At 49.5% G+C, this 27,872-nt stretch overlaps 2 protein-coding genes across 4 annotated transcripts; one reads left to right on the forward strand and one right to left on the reverse strand.

Moving 5' to 3' along the window:
• RASL12 (RAS like family 12) lies at positions 1,351-17,730 on the forward strand. Of its 3 annotated transcripts, XR_001918602.1 has the most exons (6): positions 1,352-1,600; positions 3,518-3,574; positions 9,752-9,825; positions 10,561-10,751; positions 15,618-16,876; positions 17,455-17,730. XR_001918602.1 is itself a non-coding variant. In XM_018053659.1 (5 exons), the coding sequence occupies exons 1-5, from the start codon at positions 1,498-1,500 to the stop codon at positions 15,878-15,880; spliced, it is 684 nt and encodes a 227-aa protein (XP_017909148.1). In that variant the 5' UTR covers positions 1,351-1,497; the 3' UTR covers positions 15,881-17,730. The 3 variants fall into 3 exon arrangements, 2 of the variants coding, with proteins under 2 accessions (XP_017909148.1, XP_017909147.1); XM_018053659.1 differs by having other exon boundaries at positions 1,351-1,600; positions 15,622-17,730; XM_018053658.1 differs by having other exon boundaries at positions 15,618-17,730.
• Positions 17,681-27,872, reverse strand: SLC51B (solute carrier family 51 beta subunit). Its single transcript, XM_005685100.3, has 4 exons — positions 27,470-27,872; positions 21,608-21,818; positions 20,450-20,540; positions 17,681-18,007 (listed from the first exon to the last, which is right to left on the reverse strand). Exons 2-4 carry the CDS (start codon positions 21,702-21,704, stop codon positions 17,803-17,805), a joined length of 393 nt encoding a protein of 130 aa, XP_005685157.2. The 5' UTR covers positions 21,705-21,818; positions 27,470-27,872; the 3' UTR covers positions 17,681-17,802.

Consider the following 27,872-nt stretch of genomic DNA (forward strand, 5'->3'; position numbering starts at 1 on the left):
AATGAGAAGTCTCTTGAGATGCCCACATCTTTCCCCACTCTGGTCTGGGGTGTATTTCAAAAGAAAGATCCCACAGGGTTCTATAAAGTACTTAGACCTGGAACTCAGGGTTGATTTTGGTCACTCTCCATTGGGCCTGAACCACTCATGGAATTTTGGATTCATTTCCCCCTTCCTTTAGCGTTATAGATGAGAGAGAGAGAGAGAGAGAGAGAGAGAGAGAGAGAGAGAGAGAGAGAGAGAGAGAGAGTGTGTGTGTGTGTGTGTGTGAGTGTGAGTCATTTAGGTTGTGTCTGACTCTTTGCAACCCTATGGACTGTAGCCCACCAGGCTCCTCTGTCCTTGAGATTCTCCAGGCGAGACTACTGGAGTGGGTTGCCATGCACTCCTCCAGGGAATCTTCCCAACCCAGGAATCTAACCTGCGTCTCCTGAGACTCCGGCATTGCAGGCAGATTCTTTACCACTAAGCTACCAGAGAAGCCCATAGATGGGGTCACCAAAGCCCAAAGAAGTGAGATGACTTGCCTAAGGTCACCCATTTAAGATCTGGCACTAGATCCTAAATGTCCAGATTCCTCATGTTGGTCCTTTGCCCTTTCTCCAGCAGGTCCAGATTTTTCCCTGGGTTTCAAGGGCAATGACAGTTGATCCCTACCAGGTTCATCCATCCAGTTTTAGAACAAATAAATGCCCCCCTTTGCACGCTGGGCCACTCATAAGCTCCCATCAGGGAGAAAACCGTAATCCCGGTTGGGTTAGGTTTCTTGAAGCTGGGCCCAGGTTGGCCATGAAATCTTAGTAAGGAGATCTTCCCTCGCCCCTTTCCCAGAAACCAGGGTCCTTTATGGGTTCTGCAGGTCCCACATCGAAGGGGAGGGTAATGTGGTTGGGGAAGTTGAGCGCCAAGGCTGAGGGGGCTTGCGATCCAGAGAAAGCACATGGCTTGGATTTGAACCCGGCAGGCTTCCCGGAGGAGGAGGCGGGGCCGATGGGTAAGACAAAGGGAGGGGTGGATCTTCTTGCTGATGGGAAGTGACTGACTGGAGGTTCAGACCAGGCTGGAAACATCCTTCCCCCCCAGTCCCTCTACCCCGTTCCTCCCTCTCTCCGGTCCTTGCCCTTTCCCGTCGGGTCCTGGGGGGCGCTGCGGGCGGTGACGGCTCCCAGCCTTCGAGGCCCAGCGCAGCCGTGGGGCGCGCGGCAGGCGGGGAGCAGGGTGAGCGCGCCCCGCAGGGGTCTCCTCGGCCCTTACAAGGAGTCGGCGGCGCTCGGGGCGGCCCCGCCCGCCGGCACCCCCGCCCCCGCCCCTCCTCCCCGCCGGGGCTGGCGGGGCCGCGGGAACGCCGCCCGCTGGGCGCCGGGCCCGGGAAGCGGACGCCGACGCCGCCGGGCCCGCGAGTGCCAGCGGCCCGCCACTCGCTCCCGAGGCCCCGACGGGCGGGCACGCTGCTCGGGGCCCTGAGGCGGGACCCGCGTCTCTCTCCGCAGCGTCGCCATGGCCTCGGTGTTCGGGAAGCCCCGCGCGGGCGGCGGGCCGCAGAGCGCGCCCCTCGAGGTCAACTTGGCCATCCTGGGGCGCCGCGGGGCGGGCAAGTCCGGTGAGTGGGGTGCGGGCGGAAGGGAAGGGGTTCGGCGGGGACGGGGGACACGGGGAGCGGTGGACAGAAGCGGGAGCTCGGGGTGTGCAGGCAGGCTCTCCCACTGTCTTCAGGGGCTTTCTGCGCCCAGGTGAGCTGGCTGAGACACCGCGATTTTCTTCTGTGCCTCAGTTTCTCTGTTGCTTGGCTCTCCCTCTTGCTTTGTTTTCACCACCTCCGTGTCTCAGCTGTCTTGGGTTCCCGGCCTGCCTGTCCCTCTGTGTCTCCCCACTGACTGTGACCTCCTTGTCTGTGATCCCAGCTGTCTCCTTTCGTGTCTCTGGTCCCTTGCTGGTCTCCTCCGCGCCTTGTACCACCACCCTCCGTCCCCTCTTCCGGGCCAGCAGACAGCCCTGGTGACTGGCCCCAGAGGGATCTGTGAGGCACTGATTCCCAGCCCCGTGCCCCATTAGCTTCCTCGCAGCCTTGCTGCTTCTTGATGTCGGCCAGGGGTGAAGGGGCCCCAAACCCCTGAAGGGAGGTGATGAAAGGCACTGACTTTGGGGGTTTCCCAGGGGGAGAGTGCCACTCCCCACTCCCCACCTCAGTTCCCTGCAATTCTGGAACAAAGTGTGAATTTTTTTCAAATGTATTTGTTTCAAGCCAGACCCTTCTCCTGACTTTCTGGAAACACATTGGACTGTAATCTCAGGTGCCTTGGACTGAGCCTTGATGAACAAAGCTCTTGGATTTCTACTCAGGCCATTTCTAGCAACACTGAACAGCCTTCATCACTTCTGGTAGCTATCACCCAGCTGGAGCTCAGGTGGTGGGGGTGTCACTGTAGGCAAAGTTCCAGAAAAAGGGTTCACAGCCCTCTTTGCCACTCTCAGTCCCAGGCAGCTGAAGGTGGGAGGGCGGAGGGGGCTCCTCCACTGGCTGTCTTCCAGTTACAGCCATTAGTAAATGGCCATCATGGACTCCGCTATGAGTTTCCTTCTTTGAGAGTCACCAGGGGCCTCCTTTCCACTTTTGAAGCCAGCCCCCTGACTCAGAGTGGGGATTCTGAATCACTCTGTCCTACGGAAAAGACTTCCCCTCGTCCCTTAGAAAATCAAACTGTTATCCGCAGCTCTGTCACTGGTACATTAGCCAGTGACTACATGAATGAAGGAATTTAAATGTTAAAATATGTGTTCCCTGGATAATTAGTTTGCAAACTGACCCTGTTAGGAATCCTGGGATAGAATTTTAAGGATTTTCTTTAAAATATTGTGCTTCTTTTGAAGAGTCCAATATAGTAGTGAGCTGGTCCTTGGCTTTACGTGGCTAAAGTTCTGAACAAAATCAGTCTTGTGAATGCATTCCACCTGGAGACAACTTCCCTGGGTTTTATGTTCTGTGAGACTTGCCTGATGAGTGTGGAGGCCTTAGAGGCGAGACTTGAGGACTAAGGACTAGAGTGTGTTTGCTTGGGACTCAGAGGGTTCGTATCCCTCCCAGAGATTACCCATTCTCTTTGGCTTATAGCCAAGACTGGGATAAATGCCCCCATACTTCAGAATCTCTGTGCCTCATCTCTGAAGGGGATCTCTCTCTTCAGTTTCAGTTTCACTAGGCAGACCCTATGGTAACGGGTTGATGGGTCCAGACGCCTTAATTAGGGTCTTCATAAACATAAACACCCCTTAGACTTGCCTCTCATTTCTTTTCTTGCTGCCTCCCCCACCCCCAAAAGATGCAACTGGGAAGGACATGTTCCCCATATGTCTGGTTTCATCTGAGCCTCTCAAACCAGCTCCCCAGCCACATTCCCCCAGAGAGCAAAGGGGTTACAGCACCTAGAAAAGTCTTCTCTAAAATGAGAGGAGCAGCCTCTGGTGTCCAGCAGCCAGACACAATGGGGATACTAAGCCAACTTCTTTCTGCTTCTTGCAGCCCTGACCGTGAAGTTTCTGACCAGGAGGTTTATCAGCGAATATGACCCCAACTTGGGTAAGGACCCATCCACTCCTCCCTGTTCCTCTGGCTGTGTCCCGTTGGACTCTCCCCTGCACACCCACATACACTGTGGTAGGTCCAGGCCTGACCGGAACCACGCATCTGGGGGCCAAGGGGAGGAGCCATCAGCATAACCCAGGCCATGGGCAAAATATTTTACGTTCCAGAAATGTGCCCTTCCACAGCACACCCCAGATAGCTTGGGGCTTAGCCCAATTAAGAGAACTGAGAGACGTTGATTTGCCCTAAAATATTAGGTAGGATGAGACTTGAAAAAAAAAAAATCAAACATTGCAGAACATCCACATCCATTAAGTGTGATTCTTTCAGACCATCATTCAGTGTACTTTTCCAGAAAAGCTGGACAAGACATCTGGAAAATTCCCTAGTGATACTGGGTTCTAAACCAGTTTTTTAACTACACAAGAAAACTAGTCTTGTTTGGTGGCTCTCTCATCGTATATTGGGAAAAGGGATGCCCTGGTGTCCCTTTTGAATCCTGAGTTTGAATCCTGGCTCTGTCACTTACTGGCTGTGCACCTTTGAAGCAGTCACCTAACCTCTCTGAACTTTTCTTTCCTTATCTGTAAAACGGGCATAAAAATAGCTATCTCAGAGAATTACTGTGAGGATTAAAGAAATAATATACGTAAAAGATCCAGCCTAGGGCTTGACCCACAGGAGACACTAAATGCATGTTTTCTTCTCCTTCCTTCTTTCTTCTCAGATGGCTTCCCATCTTTGGTGGCTGAGATTTCCCCCAAGTTAATCAAATCAGTGTTTCTGAAAATTAATTTTAGCAGCAGAATGCTTTCCTCAAATAACTGCTTAATGGAACCCCAATATCTAAATAAATACAGAATTTTATTAGTATAAACGTAATTTAAGCTCACATTTATAGCATTTCTTTATGGTCAACTTTCCACTGAGAAAAATGGGGTGTCTGGATGCTCTCTGCTTTTTGGAAATGGGGACTGCAGTCTTAGATTATTTTCCCCATTCATGAGAATTGAATAAGCTTTTGTGGAACTCCCGAAGGCCCTCTGAGGAAACCCAAGGCTCTGGGAGAACCCTCGGGGTCCCACCCATTGAAACCTCCACAGTGAAGCACCTTTCACAGCAGGCCTCTGATGGAGTGCCCCTGTGACACCAGAAGGAAAGAGCTCTTTAGCCCCTAGGTGTCCATCAGCCCCTCAGTCCAGGCTGGGATATTGACTCCCAGTGTCAGACCAGGAAGGGGACGTCATGGCTATTTGGGCCAATGGCTTTTAGAATTTATTCCTTAATCAGCAGAATCTCTTCTTCCAAGGAGATCTTACACCAAACCCCAGGGTGTCAAACAGAGAAAGCAAAACGGGTTCCTGGCTAAGTCAGGAGTGCAGGGCAGGCAACTTGCTGACAGTCCCTAAGGCGATTTATTCCTCGGAGTTTGGGGTGACCACCTGCGCTTTGACACACCCCTCCGCTGCAGTGGAGGAAGTAGACCCAAGGAACTTTCTGGGCCAAGGTCATCAGTAAGTCTGAGGGGAGCCCACTGATTAGCGGAGGTCAGTGACCTCCGGAGTGTGACACAGGACGCAATTGTGGGTGGCAGGGGATGGTGTTGGGAGAGGCCAGACTTGAAGTTGGTCACTGAGGGGAGAGGGAGGGAGAAAAGTCACACAGCAGGGATGTCTGGGAAGGAAAAATAGAGATGCCCAAGGACAGTGCCTCAGAAGACCGATTCTGCCTGCCTCAATATAAGTATGGGACATACTTATAACTATTAGCTGTTTATCTGAAATTCAAATTTAACCGGTCATCTTGTATTTATTTGACAACCCACCTCCAGTCTCTCTCCTTCCTGTCCCCCAATTCATACACTTCAGGCAGGGTCCCACCAGGGGCGCCTAGTACAGTGGTAGTTTGAGCCTCCTGATTGAGCAGTTTTGGAGTTCTGAGTGGGTGGAGGAATATGAAGTCAGACGGCTGAGGGCGGGGCAGCTGTGCAGTGGTTAGTCACCTCAGCCTTTGGTCTCTCACCCCGCCCTCAGAGCTTCTGAGCCTGTCCACTGTCTAAACATTCCAGCCACTATCCCATGGCTGGTTCCAGCAACAGCGGAGACTCTCTGACCAGATCCTCTTCTGTGCAGAAAAGTCTGAGCATCTAACGGAGAGTTAGCCATGTGGAGATATAAAACCTTCTAGGAGCTTGAGCCCAAAGAGGCCTCTTCGGGGTGGAGACCTGTGTGGTTCATTCCTGTTTCCAGCTTGGAGTGCAGTGTAGGCACAGCATAGATGATATTAAACGTGGGATTTGAAATTGGGTTTTAGGATTACCCTATAAAGACCTCCTATTAGTGTGTATGTTAGTCGCTCAGTCGTGTCTGACTCTTTGTGACCCCCAAGAACTGTAGCCTGCCAGGCTCCTCTGTCTGTAGGATTCTTCAGGCAAGAATACTGGAGTGGGTTGTCATTCCCATCTCCAGGGGATCTTCCTGACCCAGGGATCAAACTAGGTCTCCCGCTTTGCAGGCAGATTCTTTATCATTTGAGCCACCAGAGAAGTCCAGACCTCCTATTATTATCCCCATTGTATAGGTAAAGAAACTGAGGCAGAGAGGGCTCAGTGTTTTGCCTAAGATCATGGAGAACTTCAGGTGTAAAGGAAGATAAGACACCACTCCAGCTGTCCTCCGTTAAGGGTATCCTTATGCTATTGAGGACTTCGCAGGTGGCTCAGTAGGTAAAGATATATGGGTTTGATACCTGGGTTGGGAAGATCCCTGGAGGAGGACATGGCAACCCACTCTAGTATCCTTGCCTAGAGAATCCCATGGGTAAAGGAACCTGGCGGGCTACAGTCCATGGGGTCAAAAAGAGTCAGACATGACTGAGCATGCATGAGTGGTATGCTATTGAGGGCCTGAAGTCAGAAGCCTGTGGGATCTCTAAGCCTCAGTTTCCCCATCTGGAAGATAGGACTAATAGACTGTGTTCTCTGTGTGAGTTGTGCCTTGTTATGGGACTAATAATAAGTTGTGCCTTGTAATAATAATTAATAGTACTAATAAGTTGTGCCTTGTAATAGGACTAATAGACTGTATTCTGTGTGTGAGTTGTGCCTTATTATGGGTTGGGAGCTACTGGAACCAAGAGATTCAGTGCCTGTGTGCCTGTGCTGAGCACTCCAGGAAGGGAGCAGGGTCTCCAGAACACCCTCTTCTCACAGAGGGACTGGGGGAATCTTAGCTGGTTTGCCTAGGGCAGAATGACAGCTTCTTACCTCTCTTCACCCGCAGCCTGCTCCAACAAGGATACAGGTACCATTTCGGAAGCATTATCCTATACATACTCACAAGAGCTCCTTTGGTGGTGCTTTAAAAATTGTCAGTGTAAATGAGAGGAAAACACTTGGGGGAAAGAAACTTCTCCCAGCATCAGAGTCCTCAGAAGCTCATTTAGAACTGGGAGTTGTGCTCTGTGCTCAGTCACTTCCATCGTGTCGGACTCTGACCCCGTGGACTGTAGCTCCCAGGCTCCTCTATCCGTGGGATTCTCCAGGCAAGAACACTGCAGCGGGGTGCCATTTCCTTCTCCAGGGGATCTTCCGCGTCGCTTATGTGTCTCATTTCTCCTGCAGTGGCAGGCAGGTTCTTTACCACTAGTGCCACCTGGGGAACCCTAGGAGTTATGAAGCCCCGATTTATTAAAGGACTCCAGAATGTCCTGAGGGCAGGGAATTTGTGACAGGAAGGCAGGACATGACTGCATTTTGAAAAGGAGCCCCTACCCCACCCCCAGCCCCTGGAGTCACCTCACTTGCAAGGGAGCGAGGGAGCTGGGTAAGATGATCTCATGACCTCTGAGCCTTCTTCACTCACCCATGTATGTTCCTCAGTTGCGGCCCAGTCAGAGCTGGAAGACTGGCGGGTCCACTGAACAGAGGGCGTGAGAGGGTCTCACCGTGGAGCCCTTGAGTTCACGTTCTTTCTGGTAGGGTGCTGTGTGCCTGTGACTGAGTTCCCTCCTCTGGGTCTCACCCCCTTGTCATCTCTCTTCAGCAGAGCTAACAGGAATCTCAAAAGGCTATCGTGTTGCACGGGGCTACAGTAGACCAAGCCTGGGCTAATATTTCCCCCCAGGCTGGGCACAGCAACGGTGCCTCCTTGGGCCCAGGACTTGGGAAGCACCTAAAAGGCATGCATCAGACAACTCTGGCAGGAAAATAAAGACAAATCTGAACGAGACGTAGGCATCCACTCTTCTTGCACCAAATATAGTTAAACATTTGGGGCATATTTTCCATTAGATTTTTTTTTTTGTCTTTGAATAAGAGCGGCTATTTATCCAAGTCCCCGCAGCAGGCTGGGGATGGGAGCTGTCTGCGATTTCTGCTGGCTGCTAGTGGGCCTGGCGTGTGTCCAGGCCTGGCTTGTCTGCCAGTGACCCTCGGAGAGAAGTGTTTGTGAATTCCGCCAGAGTTGGGGGGGACTATTCTCACAGTGGATTCTGCCAGCAAGGCAGAGAGGACCCCAGTTCTGCACAGAGCATTCTTCTTTGGGGTCATCTGGGGGCCCAGGGCCCCCCAGGGAAAGGTGAGGGCCAAGTGCACCCCACATGTGGGCCAGTGGCACAGGGGAAATTTGGGGGTGGGGAAAGAAATTGCCTGTGACAGTGAGGTCCTCTTTGCAGGCCCTGCCACTTGACTCTTTCTCAGGTTTGAGGTCATGAGAACTTTGAAAAAAAAAAAAAAAAATATATATATATATATATATATATAAACCAATTTGACATCCGAATAAGATCAGTGGCTCGGCTCATAGTATGGCACCAAAGTCAGTTTCCTAGTTTTACTCCTTGTACTATGGTTATGTAAGGGGCTAACAGTGTGGGGGAGAGAAGTGCGGGATAGGGTACACAGGAACTCTGTGTACTGTTTTGCAACTTCTACATGAGTCTAAAATTATTTCAAAATAAAAAGTTAAAAAAAAATCACCTAGGAATGTGAACCTGCCCTGGAAACTTGGGAGCATCATGTCCCCAGCATCCTTTCCCAGGCATTGTGGAGGGCCAGGTATGTGCCTAGGGGCCCATCCAGTCCTCCCACAGCCCTTTGAGATGGTGCAGGGACAAGCCTTTAGCACAGTGCCTGACACAGAGTTGAAACTTGAAAACTGTTAGCCAGTGTTATCATATTATCCCTGGTGCTGCTGCTGCTGCTAAGTCACTTTAGTCGTGTCCGACTCTTGGAGACCCCATGGACTGCAGCCCACCAGGCTCCTCTGTCCATGGGATTCTCCAGGCAAGAGTACTGAAGTGGGGTACCATCGCCTTCTCCATCACGCTATCCCTATTCACTTTCAAAATTTTTTATTTGGCTGAGCCAGGTGTTAGATGTGGCATGTGGGATCTAGTTTCCTGACCAAGGGTCAAACCCAGGCCCCCTAGCCACTGGACCACCAGGGAAGTCCCACGTTATCCTTATTTTAAAATTGGAAAACAGAGCCTCAAAATGTTGAAAAGACTTGGCCAAGCCACACAGCTTAAAAGTAGCTGACACTGGGTTTGATTTCCATATCTCCAACCTAAAACTTTCAACTCTACTAGATTCCTCTGCATTTATTTTGACATAGATTATGTGTGAAACTTCCTTGGAACTTCTAAACAAGATCTGACTCCCCAGCCTCAGTCACGTTGTGTGTTTCTCCTTTCATGTCCCTTCCCCTACTGAGTGCGAGAGGATTGTCCTGACCGTCCTTGAGGGGCTTCCTGTGGGCAAGGTGCTGTGCTAGGAGAAGAGGGTGGACAAGCTTGGGGATCAGGAGGAAGGGGCTAGCAGTGTAATTCCCGAGGCCTCTGCTGCTCACTGGGCCCTGGAGCCACACACCTCCTTCTGCAGGCATGGTGGGTGGACCCAGCACATAGTCCCGTCCTCTGTGGCGTGTCCTGTGAGTGACCTCTGATGCTCTGAGCCCTGACAGGTGCAGCAACATCTGCTTGGTGGGAGGTTCTGCCCGTGTCCTCTATGTGGGTGAGAGCCAAGATCCTCTCCTGTGGTCCCAGCTCAGCCAGCCTCAGAGCAGCCCCCCAGGGGTGCACAGGGTCTAGCAGAAAGGCAAGCTGGGAGTCAGACCTAGCTCACCCTGGAGTGGCCGGCCTGCCTCTGACTGGGCTGACCGTCTGTTACAGAGGACACCTACAGCTCTGAGGAGACCGTGGACCACCAGCCTGTCCACCTGAGGGTCATGGACACTGCAGACCTGGTAACATTACCCGTCTCCCCACCACCCACCCCACCCCCACCCCCGTTACCCCCGAGGAGCTGAGAATCTGTGCAGCCTCTGGAGGAGTCCTGTTTCCAGAGTGGGGGCCTCGGATGGGAATCTGTAAACCTTTTCAGCTCCAATCTGCTGTGTCCCCGAGGTGCTGACCTTTGTGGGTCTGAATCCATTGATTTGCCAAATGAGAAGGGATAGGACGGGGCCTGGGGAGGACTGATGATTGCTGGTGCCAGCCCTGAGATCCTGCGCTCTGGGGCTTGGTGCCTGTGTCCACAGGTGCACACCTGTGTTTACAGATGCTCCTCTGACCCCAACTCCCACTCCCCGCCCAGTACATACATCTTCCTATGCTCTCACCACCCCCTACCGAGGCCCGATGCCAGTTCTTCTCAGAAGCTAAAGGGGCACCATGAACCTGACCCCAAACCAGCAGTGCCCAGGCACAGCCAGGTCTCAGTGGGGGCCATGCCAGAGTCTTGGCTCCGTGCCCCAGAGAAGGTCTCCCAGTCTGTGGTTGGGTGGTGGGAGTGAGGCTCAGAGACAATGTCTCCTTTCACATCAAGCCAAATCCACACTCAAGTGCCCCTTTGAAAAGGGCCCTGCTGGGGAACAATGTACAAAGACCCAGGGAGCAGGGAGGCGGGGAGAGGCAGCTCAGGTGAAGTCCTTTACCCCCGCCTGTTCTGCCCCTGACTGAGGCTGCCTGCTTTGTCCCAGGACACCCCCAGGAACTGTGAGCGCTACCTGAACTGGGCCCACGCCTTCCTGGTGGTGTACAGCGTTGACAGCCGCCAGAGCTTCGAGGGCAGCAGCAGCTACCTGGAGCTGCTCGCTTTGCACGCAAAGGAGACGCAACGCAGCTTCCCGGCTCTGCTGTTGGGCAACAAGCTGGACATGGCCCAGTACAGGTGAGCACGCACTTCATCCCACAGCCCAGAGCTCGCTTTCTTCATCCAGGCGATATCATCTTTGGGGATTATTTGGCTGCTAAGAAGAGTGATCTCCTCTGCTGTAGGTGGAAGGGAGGGGACATGTCGTAAGGGTACAGGGTGGGCAGGTCTTCCAGGCAGTGCCAGGCAGGAAGGGAAAGGCATCCAGGCTGCGCAGGGGCTGGACCCTGAAGGTCGGAGGAGAGGCCACTCCTTCCATCTTCCCGGGGCTCTGAGGTCTCTTGGCTTCACCCTTTCTTGCCTGAGACTATATGACCTTTTGTTTCCACTCCCTGCGGCTGGCTGGTCATCCAGGGCCCAATTCCAGTTCTGGAGAGAGAGGCTCTGATAGGCAGCGTGAGTCAGGCCAGTCTGCTCTGGTTCAGCCAGCTCTCGCCTCCCCCAAGTGAGGTCCCCAGGCTCACTCCCACCGTTGGCTGTGCCAAGGGCAGGAGTCTCTTAGAAAGGGCTGGACTTCAATCAAAGGCCACAGACTGGCCTGGGGGCAGATGACCACTGAGTACTGCAGTCATGTTTTGTTTGGCCGGCACAGTGTTTCAAAAGACCTGGAACTGGAACGCTTTAGGGTGGGGTGTGCTCCCTCCAGCTGACCACAGGCCTTACCGTCCCCATGGCTTACTCCTCCCCACACATTCAAGTTGCCTGCCTGGCCCCTGAGGTGTCTGAGACTATGACACCTTCACCTGATGCGTGACCCCACTGGCCTTCTCTAGCTCGGACGTCCATCCCTTGTGGCCAGTCTACTTGGGAGGTAGGGCAGCCTTCCTCCCACCCCTCCCTCCTCAAGGCCAGTCACCCCTGCTTCCCAGATGCCAAAGGCCCATTGACTGGTGTTATAAAGGAGGGGATGCTTGATATAGATCAGGGCTGATGGGCAGTGGGGAAAAGAGGTGTGGTCTCATGAAGGAGATTCACAGGAGGAGCCTTCAAAGGCGGGCATGCCCTCACACCCAGACAAATTCTGTCTCAGGGAATGAGGGAAGTTGTGTGAACTTAAAGCCAAAAGGTAGTCTTCGTGGAGTCAAAGAGCCCCCAGAACCTAGAGGAGAAATCAGGAGACTGGATTGAGAATAATCAGTTTTAAATATGAAGGAAAAAACTAGGCCACTATTTTGGTCCCAATATTTGCCCAGGGGATTGTCTGAAAGTGGTTTGGGAGCAAAGAGCAAAGCAGCCTCAGTTCCCTAAGAAGGAGTCATGATGATTTATCCCCATTTCCTTCTTTGGTTCAGTCCTGATGTTGGTAGGTCAGGATTTGACAGGCACAGTCAATCTAACTTTTGCTGAGCAGTGGCCAATGTCTCCCATGACTGTCTTGCAGCTGAAGGGTAAAATGTGGGTTAGGGCAGTGGTTCCCAAACCACTGATACCATTTTTGCTAGGCTATGCCAAAATAAGCAAAAAGGGTGATAATGTTACATGCTGGGTCAGCCATTCACACACATGCATGCGCACATGGGGTTGTTGTTTCTGAAAGCTCATTATTCAAGGCCCACAATGACAAAGTTTCAGATTCAAGTTCATCACAAAGGCATGTAATACCAAATATTCTTTCAAAAGCTCCTCAGGAAACTGAACTGACAGGACACCAGCCTTGGGTGGGGAATGGATTCTGTGCTGTGCCCTGACTCTTTTTGTCCTAGACACTCTCCCTGTCTGATGGGCTAACCTGCTCCTAGCCCTTGCTTCTGCTAGATTACCCTTGGCTCAGAAATCTTTTTCCTCCATACTTGCCCTGAGTTCTCCTCTAACCTCACAGTCTGTGCCATTGTCCTCAGGGATGGTGGGTGAGGCTGCTCAGCAGTGGGATTCGGCCATTGAAACCTCAATCTCCAGCCCTCAGGGGCTGCTCCCTGCTGCATCTCTTCTGGACATCTGGTCTACCAAAGGGCCAGTATTTTTCTCTCACCTGATGTCCATGCTTTCAGGACCTTCCTGAAAGTTAACAAATACTTGATCCCACCATCATGAGAGGTGGTTACAAATACTTGATCCCACCATCATGAGAACTGGTTACAAATACTTGATTCCACCATTATGAGTTGTTCAGTCATCCAGTTGTGTCTGACTCTTTGAGACCCCATGAACTGCAGCACGCCAGGCCTCCCTGTCCCTCACCATCTCCTGGAGTTTGCCCAAGTTCATGTTCATTGCGTTGGTGATGCCGTCCAGCCATCTCATCCTCTGAAACCTTCTTCTCCTTCCCTCATTATTTCCCAGCATCAGGGACTTTTCCAATGAGTTGTCTGTTCACAGCAGATGATCAAAATACTGGAGCTTCAGCATCAGTCTTTCCAGTGAATATTCAGGGTTGATCTCCCTGAAGATTAACTGGTTTGAACTCCTTGCTGTCCACGGGACTTTCAGGAGTCTTCTCCAGCCCCGCAGTTCGAAGGCATCAATTCTTTGGTGTTCTTCTTTCTTTACAGTCCAGCTCTCACAACTGTATGTGACCACTGGGAAAACCATAGCCTTGATAAGGGACCTATACGGACCTTTGTTGGCAGAGTAATGTCTCTGCTTTTCAACATACTGTCTTTAGGTTTGTCGTCACTTTCCTGCCAAGAAGCAGTCATCTTCTGATTTCATGGCTGCAGTCACCGTCCACAGTGATTTTGGAGCCCAAGAAGAGGAAATCTGTCCCTACTTTCCCCTTTTCCCCTTCTATTTGCCTTGCAGTAATGGCGGATGCCATGATCTTAGTGTTTTTAATATTAATCTTAAGCTGGCTCTTTCACTGTCCTCCTTCACCCTCATCAAGAGGCTCTTTAATTCCTCTTTGCTGTCTGCTGTTAGGGTGGTATCATCTGCATATCTGAGGCTGTTGATGTTTCCCTCTCCTATCTTGATTCTTTGGGCGGAAAACTCCCTTGATGTTTCCAGTTTTCCTGTAGAGATCTCTAGTCTTTCCCCTTTTGTGTTTTCTTCAATTGTTAAACCCTGTTCACTGAAGAAGGCCTTCTTGTCTCTTCTAGCTATTCTTTGAAATTCTGAGTTTAATTGGATGTACCTCTCTCCCTTGCTTTTTGCTTCTCTTCGTTCTTCTGCCATTCCTAAAGCCTCCTTAGATAATCACTTTGCCTTCTTGCTTTTCTTTTTCTTTGGGACGGTTTTGTTCACTGCCTCCTTTACAATACTACGGACCTTTGTCCATAGTTTTTCAGGCACAGTGTTATCTAGATCTAGTCCCTTGAATCTATTCATTACCGCTACTGCGAATTCATATAGGATTTGATTTAAGTCATATCTGACTGGCCTAGTGTTTTTTCCAGTTTCCTTTAGTTTAAGCCTGAAGTTTGCTATAAGAAGCTGGTGATCTGAGCCGCAGTTAGCTCCAGGTCTTGTTTTTTGCTGACTGTATACAGCTTCTCCATCTTCGGCTACAAAGAATGTAATTGATTTGATTTTGGTATTGACCATTTGGTGATGTCCATGTGTAAAGTCATCTTTACACATCTTGTGTTGTTGAAAAAGCATTTGCTATGACTGATGCATTCTTTTGGCAGAATTCAGTTAGCCTTTGCCCTGCTTCATTTTGTTCTCCAAGGCCAAACTTGCCTATTACTCCAGGTATATCTTGACTACCTAGTTTTGCATTCTAATCCCTGATGATGAATAGAACATATTTTTTAGGTGTTAGTTAGTTTAGGAGGCCTTCTAGGTCTTCATAGAAATGATCAACTTCAGCTTCTTTGGCATCGGTGGTAGGGGCATGGACTTGGATTATTGTGATGTTGAACGGCTTGCCTTGAAATGAACTGAGATCATTCTGTCATTTTTGAGGTTGCACCCAAGTTCTGTATTTCAGACTCTTTTGTTGATTATGAGGGCTACTCCATTTCTTTTATGGGATTCTTGCCAACAGTAGTAGATACAATGGTTATCTGAATTCGCCCATTCCCATCCATTTTAGTTTGCTGATTCCTAGGATGTAAATGTTTATTCTTACCATCTCCTGCTTGACCACATCCAATTTTCCATAATTCATGGACCTAACTAACATGCCAGGTTCCTATACAATACTGTTCTTTGCAGCATCAGATTTTACTTTCAACACCAGACACATCCACAACTGAGTGTCATATCTGCTTTGTCCCAGTCCCTTCATTCATTCTGGGGATATTGGTAATTCTTTTTCACTCTTCCCCAGTAGCATATTGGGCACTTTAAGGCCTGAGGGACTTATCTTGTGGTATCATGATTTTTTGACCTTTTATACAGTTCATGAGAGGTGGTTGCAAATACTTGATCCCACCGTCATGAGAGGTGGTTACAAATACGTAATCCCACCGTCATGGGAGGTGGTGCAGGATGAAGTGGGAATAGGTGCTGCTCCCTCTCTTGTGTTGGCATCGCCCTGAGAGCTCTGCCGACCACAGGCGTCCTGAGTCACGACCATAGCCCACCAGGCCTCTGTAGACACCGTGGTCTCACATGCTTCTGACCAATCCACCACCTCTCTCCAGAGCTTAATCCACACCCCAGGGCTGAGGGCGGCTCATTTCCTGACCAAGGAAAAGAGCTGAGGACACGTGGGGCTTCTCTTTTCCCCTCAGTCTCATTTTGACATTCTGGCTTAGGTGACATCAGCTGCCATTTACTGAGCAGGGACTGTGCTAGGCCCTTGACACAAATCGTCTTTCTTAATCTTAACAACCCTGAGAGGCAGCTGTCATTCTCCCATTTTACTGATGAGTAAAACTGAGCCTCAGAGAGATGAAGATGGCTCCAGGTCATGGAGCTGGTAAGTGAGGAGCCAGGAGTAGGGCCGGGCCTGCCTGACTCAGATGCTCCTGACCCTGACTCCCCCTGCTTCCTCGCCAGGCAGGTCACCCAGGCAGAGGGCGCCGCCTTGGCGGGCAGGTTCGGGTGCCTGTTTTTCGAGGTCTCTGCCTGCCTGGACTTTGAGCATGTGCAGCACGTCTTCCATGAGGCAGTACGGGAGGCGCGGCGGGAGCTGGAGAAGAACTCCCTGGCCAGGCCTCTCTTCATCTCGGAGGAGCGAGCTGTGCATCACCAGGCCCCACTCACGGCCCGCCACGGGCTGGCCAGCTGCACCTTCAACACACTTTCTACCGCCAGCCTGAAGGAGATGCCTGCTGTGGCACAGGCCAAGCTGGTCACTGTGAAGTCATCCCGGGCTCAGAGCAAGCGCAAGGCACCCACCCTGACGCTATTGAAGGGCTTCAAGATCTTCTGAGGGCCCCTGCTCAGGATCCCAGGCTCGGCACTGGTCCGTCTGCCTGGCAGGGGCTGGCTTCTCACCACCGGCTTTCCTTCTGATGGAATAGTAGCCCTCACCATCCAGCGGACAGCTGAACCCTCCTCCAGCGCCAGACAGTGTCCCTGACACCCAGATCACTGTAGGAGCTGTAGGGACAGACAGGAATGCTGTTCCTGTTCCCTCCAGGCCTTAGTTTCCATGGTAACCACTGCATCCCTCACCCTTAAGGAAACACCACTGTGACAACGTGGAGAGGTCAGCCGGAAATGGAAGAAAATGGCAATATGCTTCATGGTGCCATCACCCCCTTTCCTGCTCCAGCTATAGCCTGGCTGATGTGGCCCCCAGGGGACGGCTCTGGGTGGACAGCTTCATGAGGCCTTCCTGAGGCTTCAGAGCAGCCCACCCTGAAGTCCCAGCACCTCCTGGTGGACGGGCAGGGCAGGGCAGGGCAGGGGCAGGTTTTGGAGGGCTGGAGCCTGACCCTCCCTTTGTCTTCTGACCTCGCAGAACCACCAGGCCACAAACCCCACAGTTTATTCAAGTAAAATCTAGTTGAGAAATCCTACTCAGCCTGTGAGAAGCAAAGGTGTCTGGAGAAGGGGTATTTCCAGCGATTTGCCTCTCAGTGAAGGTGGAGGGAAAGTGCTGCAGGCTGGCCAGTGCAGGGAGCCTCCGGGGTGTTTCACCAGGAGGCAGGGCCCCTGTATTTTCCAACCTTAAGTCAAGGACTCTGTCCACAGACCCTCAGGACCAGCCTTTTCAAGGTGACTGATCAAAACTGCAGAACAAAGTCGTCCTCTCCAATGACAATAACCCAGGACTCCAGGGAGCCCACCCTGGGTGTACCAGGCATCCAGTAAGGAGAAACTGTTCTGCGTATTCTGTCTCTAGTCTGGGATGGCAGGACCTAGGATCTTTGGCAACGGGTCTGTGTGTTCAAAGTCCCCTTTTGTAAGATAGAACCTACAGCATTTTGGGTTCATAAATTTTTCATAAATTATTTGGGGTTGCCACCCCAGCTTGTACTGCAACACTGTGGCTCACACACGGGATCACGACACTCCTTTAGGATCCCATGGTTAGTAAGAGAAAGGCCTCAGAGGCAGGGGGTTTCATAGTTTTCTAGCTCTGTTTACCGCAGGGCCCCTGGCCCAGAGGAAGTCTTTCATGGACCCTTGGCAGATCAGCAGGTAAAGGAGAGGGCTGCAGTGGAGGGAAGGGGGTATATACATGCTAAGTCACTTTAGTCGTGCCCGACTCTGTGGAACTATATGGACTGTAGCCCACCAGGCTCCTCTGTCCAGGGCTTCCTTGGTGGATCAGATGGAGGAAGCCTACCAGGCTCCTCTGTCCAGGGCTTCATTGGTGGATCAGATGGAGGGAAGGGAGGGGAAATGAATTCTGAGCCCAGAACCCTGCCCCTTCCTTACTCAGCCCTTCCAGGAGCTTGGATTGAAAACAGGATCTCCAGCCCAGGCTTCAGCCACATTCTACAGATGGAGAAGCCGAGGTCAGAGGGAGGCTGGGAACTCCTCAAGACCACGCGAGGAGTCTGACCAGGCTTCCTGACCCACAGGCTGGCTCTGGATTTCGCACTTTCACTCCAAGCCTCTTATGTGTGGCCCACCGCCATTTGAACAAACTATGCAACTCCAGCTGCCCACATCCAGAAGCATTTTAATAAAAAGATTTTGTTCGTTTTTTTCAAAACAGGGTTTTAGTTTGATTGCAGTTTGCTCACTCTGTCTGCTAACACTCCGGGGGCACTGCCCTGCACCCTGACTAGTTTTCAGATTCTTGTGGGTCTGGAAGATGGACCAGCGGCACATCCCTGTATTTTGCCTCCATTTCTCCCTGGGCCAAAGTTGGCTTTTCAGAGAGCAGAGTCTCTGTTAGGATGGTCAGGTTGTTCTCATCTTTGTTTCCGCCCTCAGCCAAGTACAGGACTTCTGGAGTTTGTTTTTCCGGTGGCAGCTTCTTTTGATTTCTGGGAGGAGATAAAACACTATTGAATGTGGGTTCCCTGTGTGGGGGTACCAAGAGGCTGGAGCAGTGGTTGGGGCTCCCAAGTGGGTTAGCAAGTTTGAGGGGGTAGATCCAGTACACAGTTCTGGAAACAGTCTGGGGAGAAAGCTGAGATGGTTTGATAGGTTTTTGGCAGAGAAACATCTTAGACTTCTCCATGCATCTTCTTACCAAACCCGCAGCGCCATCTGTGAACTCAGCTACTGTTGCTCCTCTTGGAAGTGACATAAAATGTCTCAGAGGGGCCTGAGGAGCATGTGCCGGGGTCATGCATTTCTCTCCTGACTCCCAGCCCTGTGTTCTTTTCACCAAGCTACACTTTCATCCTGCTTAGTGTAGTCCTTATTACCCCATCCCCACCCTCACTCCACTCCATCCCAAGACAGACTGTAGCAGGAAATTCCTACCTAATCCTTCTGCCTCTAGGTGCTTATGTCTCCAAACCAGCCTGCACACAGCAGCCATGATTCCAGAGTCCTCAGCTCAGGTACCTTCACTGGCTCCCCACTGCCCACTTCTGGAACCTGGCATTCAAGATCCAGCCTTCCTACCAGTAACTTACCCAAGCATCTTCCCTCCGAGGTGGTTCTACTCCAAGTCTCCACCCCTAGATCTCCTAGTGAAGAGACCCCACCAGGGTTTGAGCTGACTGCCCAGACAATCTGTTTGGGTCACAGGGGAACATCTGACTGTCTGCTGCTCCTGAGGACAGCTGCCTTGTCTCTGAGGTGACTTTACTGAGGCGGATGCTTCCTGACAGTCTGAGAGAGGAAAAGTCACCTTCTCAGAGACACTACCCCTCTGGGTCCTTCTCGCAGACTGATCTCGCTAAAACATAAACCTTTCATGTCCCTGTACAAAGCTCTTCCCTGGCTCCCCAGTGCCCATGAGCTAGAACCTGAAAACTCCTTAGGGAGCCCCCAGGGCGTGTCCACTCTGGGCCCTGCTGCCTCTTGACCTCCCTTTCCTCCCGCCCCTACAGTCCACACTACAACCCCCTGGGCCCTCCTGCTCCTCCCTTGAGCTTGGGGCATGCTGCCCCTTAGTCAGCCCAGCCTCCGTCTCTTTTTCGCCCTCAAGGCCCTAGATCCTACCTCTATATATCCCTCAGTCATCACCTGTCATTCTCAACTACAGTTGTCTCCCCTCCAAACTGTCAGCTCCATAAGACCGGGGCTGAATCTCTCTTGTCCAGCCCTGTGGTCCCCATTCTCGGCACAGAACCTGGTACAGAGCAGTGCTTGGCTTATTCTGTGGAATAAATGATGACTGAGTCGTAGCAGTTCGTAACGACTAGTTACTGATGTGAACGAAGTAACTGAGTTATTTCTGGCTTTATAGCAGAACTATGAGGAGGATTCATAGATGACATAAAATATAGCATAGGAAGAAGAGCTTGGAGGTTAGGCCAGCCCTTCCATGGATCCTCAGTGAGCTTATTCTGTTCAGTGGGAATAAGTAACTTGTGCCAGCCCCACCTTACAGGGCTGGTTTGATCAAGTGAGAGAATGTGAAGATGCCTTCAAAGTTGCAAACCATGATACAGATCTGAGGAGGGATTCTCAGTATTACTGTTTAAAAGTTACTGCTAGTTACTAAGATATAGTAATTACTGAATGAATGAATGGGAATGAGTGAACCAAGTATTTGTTGAATAACTTCCAGAATCTTGACACTGTGCCAGTTGCTTGGGGAAGCAAAGTTGAGTCAAACGTAGTTCCTGCCTTCAAGGAGCTTTCAAAAGTTAGTCCTGGACTCATCCAGAGAGTTTAACGAAATGCCAGGGCCCAGGTCCCCTTCCCCGCAGACCCTCTGCATCAGAATCTCTAAGGTGAGGCACAGATTTCTGTGTTTAACATTCTTCCACAGGTGATTTGTTCATCCAGGGTTAAGGAGTAATGTTGTTATAAAAATGTCAGAATTACCCAGGAGCCCCAAGTGCTCTCAGGTCTCTATCCATGCCCTGCATTTGACCTTGGAGTAGCACAAGGTTGTGCCATGTAACCACATCCCTAATCCTGCAAAAGCCCCCACTGAGCACTCCCCACAATCCTAGGAGGAAAAAATCCATCACGGTTGCCATTTATAGAAGGAGAAGCCAGCCTGGAGGTACTGAGTGTCTTGCCCAGCTAGTGAGTGGCAGAACTGGAATCTGAACCCAGCCTGTATGACTCCAGAGCCAGGGATCCTGATTTCTGAGACACACCAGCCCCCGCTCTGCTTGCTGGTCAGGGAATGGTCATCGGGGACAGCTGCTAGTTTTTCTGCAGCTTTGGGTTCTCAAACAAACAAAACCCTACAGGCTGCATTTTACTGACCCAAAGGGTGGACAGCCAAGGTCTCTAGATGACCCCTCTTTAGATTTCTCCACCCTCCAGAGACCACCCCTAGACCAGCTCCTCACCTGTTTGCCTGGATGTTCCTTCCCAAGAGGATGAAGCTTATTATGATCACCAAGGCCGCCAGGACGAACATGGAAATATTCCAAGGAATTGCTGGGGAGGGACACACAGGATGGAGCCTTAAGGACAGGCTGGGTGCACCTCAGGCCCCTAACAGACCAACTCACAGCATCAGCTTCCCCCTGCTGTGGGCCACATATTGTAGAGAGAGACTAACCAAGCTGAAGATGAGCCAGGGAACTCCTGGTCCAAAGCAGGGGACGGGGGAGAAGAGATCTCTGCTCCAAAGAAGTTCTCATCTACCTGGGGGAGATAGCACTGCAGTGGGATAATAATGGTGGGGAAAGGAGGGGTAGTGAAGGCAAACTTCACCATCTTCAGAGTTTTGCTAGGGGCTGGCCAAGTGCAGTCCAAGGGAAAGAGGAAGGGAGGGAGGAAGTGAGGAGAGGGAGGAAGGGAGGGAGGAAAGAAGTGAGGGAGGGAGGGAAGAAAGGGTGGCAGTTAAATTAGATCTGACAAGCTGCCTGCAGATAATACATAAAGTAGCTCATCTGAGTTTGGATAATCAGGATCTGTCCATAGCGTACCCAGATGAGGCAGCATCTAGCTTCAGAGCTTTTGCATCTACTCTTGCCTCTACCAGGAATGCCTTTCCCCACATAATCTGCGTGGTTAATTCTGTCGCCTCCTGCAAGCCTTTATTCAGATATCAGCTTCTGAGCGAGGCCTTCCTTGACCACATTACATTCCCTGGCTGCACACTTCCTATTCCTTTCTTGGCTTAAATTTTCTCCTTATTACTCATTTCACCAGCATGCTATGCATTTTAGTCACTTGTTGGTTTTCCTTTTTCACTGGAAGGAATGCTCTATGAGGGCAGAGATTTTTGTGTGTTTCCACTTCTCTAACCCCCATACTGAGAACAGTCCCTTTGCAGAGAAGGAACTTAATAAATATTTGTGAATGACAGGATGGGTGAGTACATGAGTGACCAGCCCTGAGGAAAGGAGAGCGCAGTTTAGCTAGGCCCCTCTGGGTAGTGAGACCCTCAGCCTCAGTTCTTGCCCTGGAGGAAACATGCAGCCTGCCATGGAGGAGGGGACCATGATGGGGGCTTCAGCCAGGAGAGTGCACCCCCACCACCCATCCCCGCTGCTTACCATCCTCTACTCGGAAAAGCCAAAGCACTTCTTCCAGCAGCTCCAGAGGCACCTCGGTGATGGGTGGGGCTCCAGTTAGCCCCTCGCTGTAGCTCATGCCCTTGCTTCTGGTTGGGATATGTTTCTGACAGGGAAATTCTCAGACCCCTTCGCTCCCAGCTGCTCTCCTGGTCTACTAAGGTTATGACACTTGACCAAAGCCTGAAGACTCCTGGAAACGAAGAATGGAGCATGAATGGATATCCCACCCCAACTTACTCTCCTCTCCCTGCCCAAACCCTGGGCCCAAACCCTGCCCTTCCCTAGGCCCAAAGTTACAGGACTGAAATAGCCGGAACTCCCGGAGTAGGTGGGGCCTAAAGCAGCAGAGACCATAGAAATGGGAGCCACTCAAATCTTTATTAAAACTCATTACACGTGGGGAGGAGCACTGATGCGGGTTGTGGGGAGGACTGAGCCACTGATGGGCTGTGGGACTGACCCTTGCAGGGTCTCTCCAGTTCTTGCCTGCCCAGCATCCCCTCCAGCTTCTGCAGTCCACCCCTCTCCTTCACCAAGTTTCCTTAGCAGCGGATTTTCCTGTACTGGCCAATCACAGGTGCCCGTCTCCCCCACGTGATGAAGGCTGGGCCTATCACCGTCTCTCTCCTGGATAGCACCATACCCAGGACCCAGAGTGGAGAATGGTGAAGTGCCAGATAAAGGTAGCTGCTGGTTAACTTGGACCATTACAGTTTAATATAGTCCTGGAGGTCCTAACAAGTGCTATAAGGAAAGAAAAGGAAGTGTAAGACTTGATAAGAAAGAGTTAAAACTCATAATTTTCAGATGACAAGATCATCTATTAATACCTAGAAAAATAATAGAACTAATAGACGCATTCACTGAAGTTGCTGTATACAAGCTAGAAATAGTATTTCTCCCATTATTAGTGAAACTGGAAAATTAAATAAAAATAAGATCATTCACAGTAGCAGCATCCCACAGGAGCACAGTAGCATATGAAGAATTTTTTTTGGCGGGGTGGGCTGTGCTGCAGGGCATGTAGGATCTTAGTTACCGGAACAGAGATCGAACCTGCGCCCGCTGCAGTGGAAGCATGGAGTTCTTAACTCCTGGACCACCAGGGAAGTCTCTTGAAGAACATTTTTAAACTCTAGAACAAGATAATAATAATAAATGATCTGAATAAATAGAGTGAGATTTATGTTTTCAGACAGGATAAACTTACTAAGATATCTGCTGCTGCTGCTGCTGCTGCTAAGTCGCTTCAGTCGTGTCCGACTCTGTGCGACCCTGTAGACGGCAGCCCACCAGGCTCCGCGGTCCCTGGGATTCTCCAGGCAAGAACACTGGAGTGGGTTGCCATTTCCTTCTCCAATGCATGAAAGTGAAAAGTGAAAGTGAAAGTGTTCAACTCTCAGCGGCCCCATGGACAGAGCCTGGTAGGCTGCAGTCCATGGGACTTTCCAGGCAAGAGTACTGGAGTGGGGTGCCACTGCCTTCTCCGTACTAAGATATCAGTTATCCCCAAATAAATCTATAAATTCAATGCAATCTCAGTCAAAATTCTAACTGGATTTTTTTGAGGACCTTGATACACTTACCCTAGTATTTATATAGACAAAGTAAACAGGAGTTTAGAGTCAAACAGGACTGAGCACATAAACATCGGAAAAAAGACTAAGAGGGGAGACTGGCCCCATCAGATGTTGAGATGTATTATAATAAAAAATGTGGTTCTGACATAAACCCAAGTCATTAAACCAAGGCATGGGAACAGAGATTTCATAGACACCTATATTCCTGTAGAAACTTGGTATTTCTAAGGTAAGGATAGCTCTGCTGACCAGTAGGGAAAGAAGGACTTGTTTAGTAGACGGTGTTAGGAAAACTGGCTCACTCTATGGAGAAAAAGAAGACCAGTCGCACATCTAGGGCTTTCCCAGGTGGCTCGAATCCACCTGCCCGTGCAGGAGATGCAGGTTCAATTCCTGCGTTGGGAAGATCCCCTGGGGGTGTAAATGGCAAGCCATGCTAGTATTCTTGCCTGGGAAATCCATGGACAGAGGAGCCTGGCAGGCTACAGTCCAGGGGTCACTACAGTCCATGAGCTGGACACTACTGGCACACATCATGCACAGATGCACATCTAACAAACAGCACACACACACAGACCCCAATATTAGAGGCCTCGATGCAAGAGGGAACAGTGCAAAGCTGATAGAAGTAGGGCAGCACTTCTTAAAACCACACACGCTTAAGTCATTGAATAACAACGGAAAACTGCTGAATTTGATCATATCAAAATAAGATGATCTGTTCAATGAAGAATTCTATCAATACAGTAGTAAACACATTTCTGACTGGGATAGAATACTTGTGATGCTTAAAACCCAGAAGAAACTGATATCTAAAATGTACAAAGAATTCTAACAAATTAACGGGAAAAAGACTAGAATCCTAATAAATACTATAAACAGGCAGTTTACAAGATAGGAAGCTCAAAAGACTAGCAAGCATATGAAAGTATGCTTAAACTCTTTGGAAATCAGAAGAATGACAATTAAAATGAAATGAAACACCACTTGACATCTATTAGACTGGCATAGTTTGGAAGGTGGATAATGCCAGGCGTTGGTGTGGTTCTGGGGCTGTAGCCTTACGCACTGCCAGGGGGTGTAGACTGGGGCAGCCATCTAGAGAGCAAATTAGTCAAAGTAAGTGTACACATGACCCAGCAGTTCTACTCCTGAGCGTATTCATATCCTGAAAGTATCCCCAAGGATCATAAGGGAGCATGCAACACCATTTATGAAAATTCAAAATACATGCATACAAAACAACAATACACATTTTACAAAGACACATTTAAAAAAAGACACATTCAACACATTAGATAATTATCTCTGGTGTGGTGGTGGGCATGGGAGGGAGAAGGGAGGAAAAGGGGACAGAAGTGGAGATCAAAGTAAAGGGTTTTGAACAAACCAATCATGAAAACATGTCATAGGGCTAAGAGGACAACAAGGCAAAGAGAGGCCAGAGGCCGTCTCAAAATCCCCCCACTCTTGATGTCCAACCCAAAATAGCCTTTGCAGGCTCAGCCAGGAACATCCAAAAACAACCGGATGGCAAGCAGCCAAACAAAAAACCAAGGTACTAATAAAAAGACTGACGTCAGAGTTTTCTCCAACTCTAAATGCTCTGAGAAAACTGAACAAACATCTACAGATTTTGAAGGAAAATATTTTGATACAAATATAATACTGAGCCAAGTTTTTCATATGTGAGTCATCATTCACGTGCCAAGGGCTTGCTGGGTGGCTCGGTGGTAAAGAATCTACCTGCAATGCAGGAGATGCGGATCTGACCCCTGAGTTGGGAAGAACCCCCAGAGAAGGAAATGGCAACCCATTCCGGTATTCTTGCCTGGCAAATTCCAGGGACAGAGGAGCCTGGCGGGCTACAGTCCATGGGTCACAAGAGTCGGACACAACTTAGCAACAAAACCATCACTACACTACTAATGTGCCAAGACAGAGATGGAAGTCAGGGAAAAAGAAAGATTTTTTTTTTTAAGAGTTTCACAGACTCAGATGCCCACTACCAACTTACTCATTTGAAGGATATATATATACTGAATAATGGAAAGACAAATTACAGGGATGGCCAATCGATGTGATCTTGTGTTCCAGCTCCAACTTCTCCAGAGCACTTGTTAAGGGCTGTGATCTTCTGTCTAGCCTCAGATGCAGGAATGCCTGGACTAATTGGTAATATTGGCCACAGACCCCTGCTGCATATGCAGAACACCCACCCCCTCCCCCGACATGCACCCACAGAGAAAAGAACATGGAGGCCAAGATGCCAACACCAACTCCCTCTAGGGAAGTGAGCTGGGGCCTAGACCCATGGGACATCCACTTTGAACACTTCTGTGCTATATACATTTCTCCTGAGTACCTATTACCTTTGTGAAAACGATACATGTAATTACATTTTTAAATGTATATATTTTGTATGTATATTCTAAACACGTATTTTTTGTATTTGTGTGTATTTTAAATGTATGCATATATTAGCCAAAGAAAATGAAAACACCAATTCAAAAGATACATTCCCTCTGATGTTCATAGTAGCATTATTTACGATAGCCAAGATATGGAAGCCACCTAAATGTCCACTGACAGAGAAATGGATAAAGATGTGGTGCACCCATACAATGGAGTCAGTCATAAAAAAGAATGAAATATTGCCATTTGCAACCACATGGATGGACTTGGAGGTATTAGGCTAAGTGAGATAAGCCAGGCAAAGAAAGACAAATACTGTATGTATCGCTTATACATGGAATCGAAAAAATAAACTAGTGAATATAACAGAAAAGAAACAGACTCACAGGTATCTAGAGAACAAACTAGCGGTTACTAGTGGGAAGAGGGAACGGGGAGGGACAAGAGAGGGGTAGGGGATTCAGAGATACAGACTACTACGTATAAAATAAATAAGCTACAAGGATATATTGTACAGCATAAGGAATACAGGCAATAGTTTATAATAACTATAAACAGAGTATAACATTTAAAAACTGTGAATCACTATGTTATACACCTGAAACATATAATATTGTAAATCAACTATACCTCAATAAAAAAAGTATGTATCAATTGTATTTATACCTTTCTGGACAAAAATTCCAATTCTGAATGTTTAATTAGTGGACCTAATCAACATGTCAGTTCTTCCCAACGTGATCTATAGATACAGGCAACCCAAATCAAAATCCCAGCAAGTTATTTTATGGATATTGACAAACTGAATTTCAAGTTTATAACGAGAAGCAAAAGGCCCAGGATACTCAACACAGTATTGAAGGAGAAGAACAAAGTTAGAGGACTGATGCTCCCCAACTTCCAGAGTCACTTTAAAACTCTAGTAATCAAGACAGTGTGGTACTGGAACTAATCAAAAAGCATACACATCTGCGTGTGGACTGATGCCCACATTGGAATGTATATTTTAAACATGCATAATATTGTTATAATAAAAATATAGCAACAAATGAAACAAAATGATAAGGTGGATACATGTTGGCCCTCTCTATGTTAATGCTACAGAAACAAAGGATACATTCCCCTCAAAGCACTTATCCAGTTTTCTTCTACAGAGAGCATAGCAGTAATATCTCTGAATTTTAAAAAAATTATTAGCTAAACATTATGATTCACTTGCATTTCACTTTTCTGTTATTGTCTTTTTCCTGCTTCTGGTTCCCATCCAGGATATCATATTGCATTTAGTCATCATGTGCTCTTAGGCCCCTCCAGGAGATTCCTGCTTTATTTATATTTTTATCTTTTCTTTTTTATCTTTCTTTTGAACTTTTAATTTTGTATTGGAGTATAGCTGATGAACAATGTTGTGACGGTTTCAGGTGAACAGAGAAGGAACTCAGCCATACATCTACATGTATCCACTCTCCCCCAAACATCCTGGCTGCCACAGAACATTGAGCAGAGTTCCCTGTGCCATACAGCAGGGCTTTGCTGGTTATGCATTGAACATAGCAGTGCGTACGGTGTCTATCCCAAACCCCCTGACGACCCCCCCCCCCGGGCAGCCATAGCTCTGTTCCCTCAGTCTGTGAGCCTGTTTCTGTTTTGTAAGTTCATTTGAATCATTTCTTTTCAGATTCCACAGATAAGGGGTGTCACAGGATATTTCTCCTGTCTGACTTGCTTCACTCAGTATGAGATGCCTGCATTTTAATCAGAGCTTAACCACCTGCTCCTGGACATGATTCCTGCCAAAGACCTGGCACCCGCCACCCCATTCCCGCGGCAGGCTGAAGACACTCACCCTGGGTCCCGGGTTCCAAGGACTCGTCTGGTCTGCTGGCGGGAGCAGCACTGATTTCTCTCTTCCTCCTCCTTTCAGGGTACACTGGCTGGTCTTTGCACCTAAGCTTCCCGCACAGCTGTCACCTGGGGGGCAGTGCGGCAGAGCCTCTGGCAGCCGGGCCCATTTGGGAGCTCTGCATTTAGCACACGCCCAGGCCTGGAGCCTCCTTTGTCACTCCGGGGTGACTGACCTCTTGAATGAGTGGCTGCTGATGGCAAACAGGCCCCATCTGACTTTCACAGTCAGCAAGAACCAGGAGCCCGATACTTTCCTTCTTATCTCTTGGCCTCAAGTAACAGGAAAACATCCAAACCCTCCTGCCAGCCCAGAGGAACGGGCTGGGGAGGACCCTCTGTCTGGA

Source organism: Capra hircus, chromosome 10, assembly GCF_001704415.2.
Source record: "Capra hircus breed San Clemente chromosome 10, ASM170441v1, whole genome shotgun sequence".
NCBI classification, from domain to species: Eukaryota; Metazoa; Chordata; class Mammalia; order Artiodactyla; family Bovidae; genus Capra; species Capra hircus.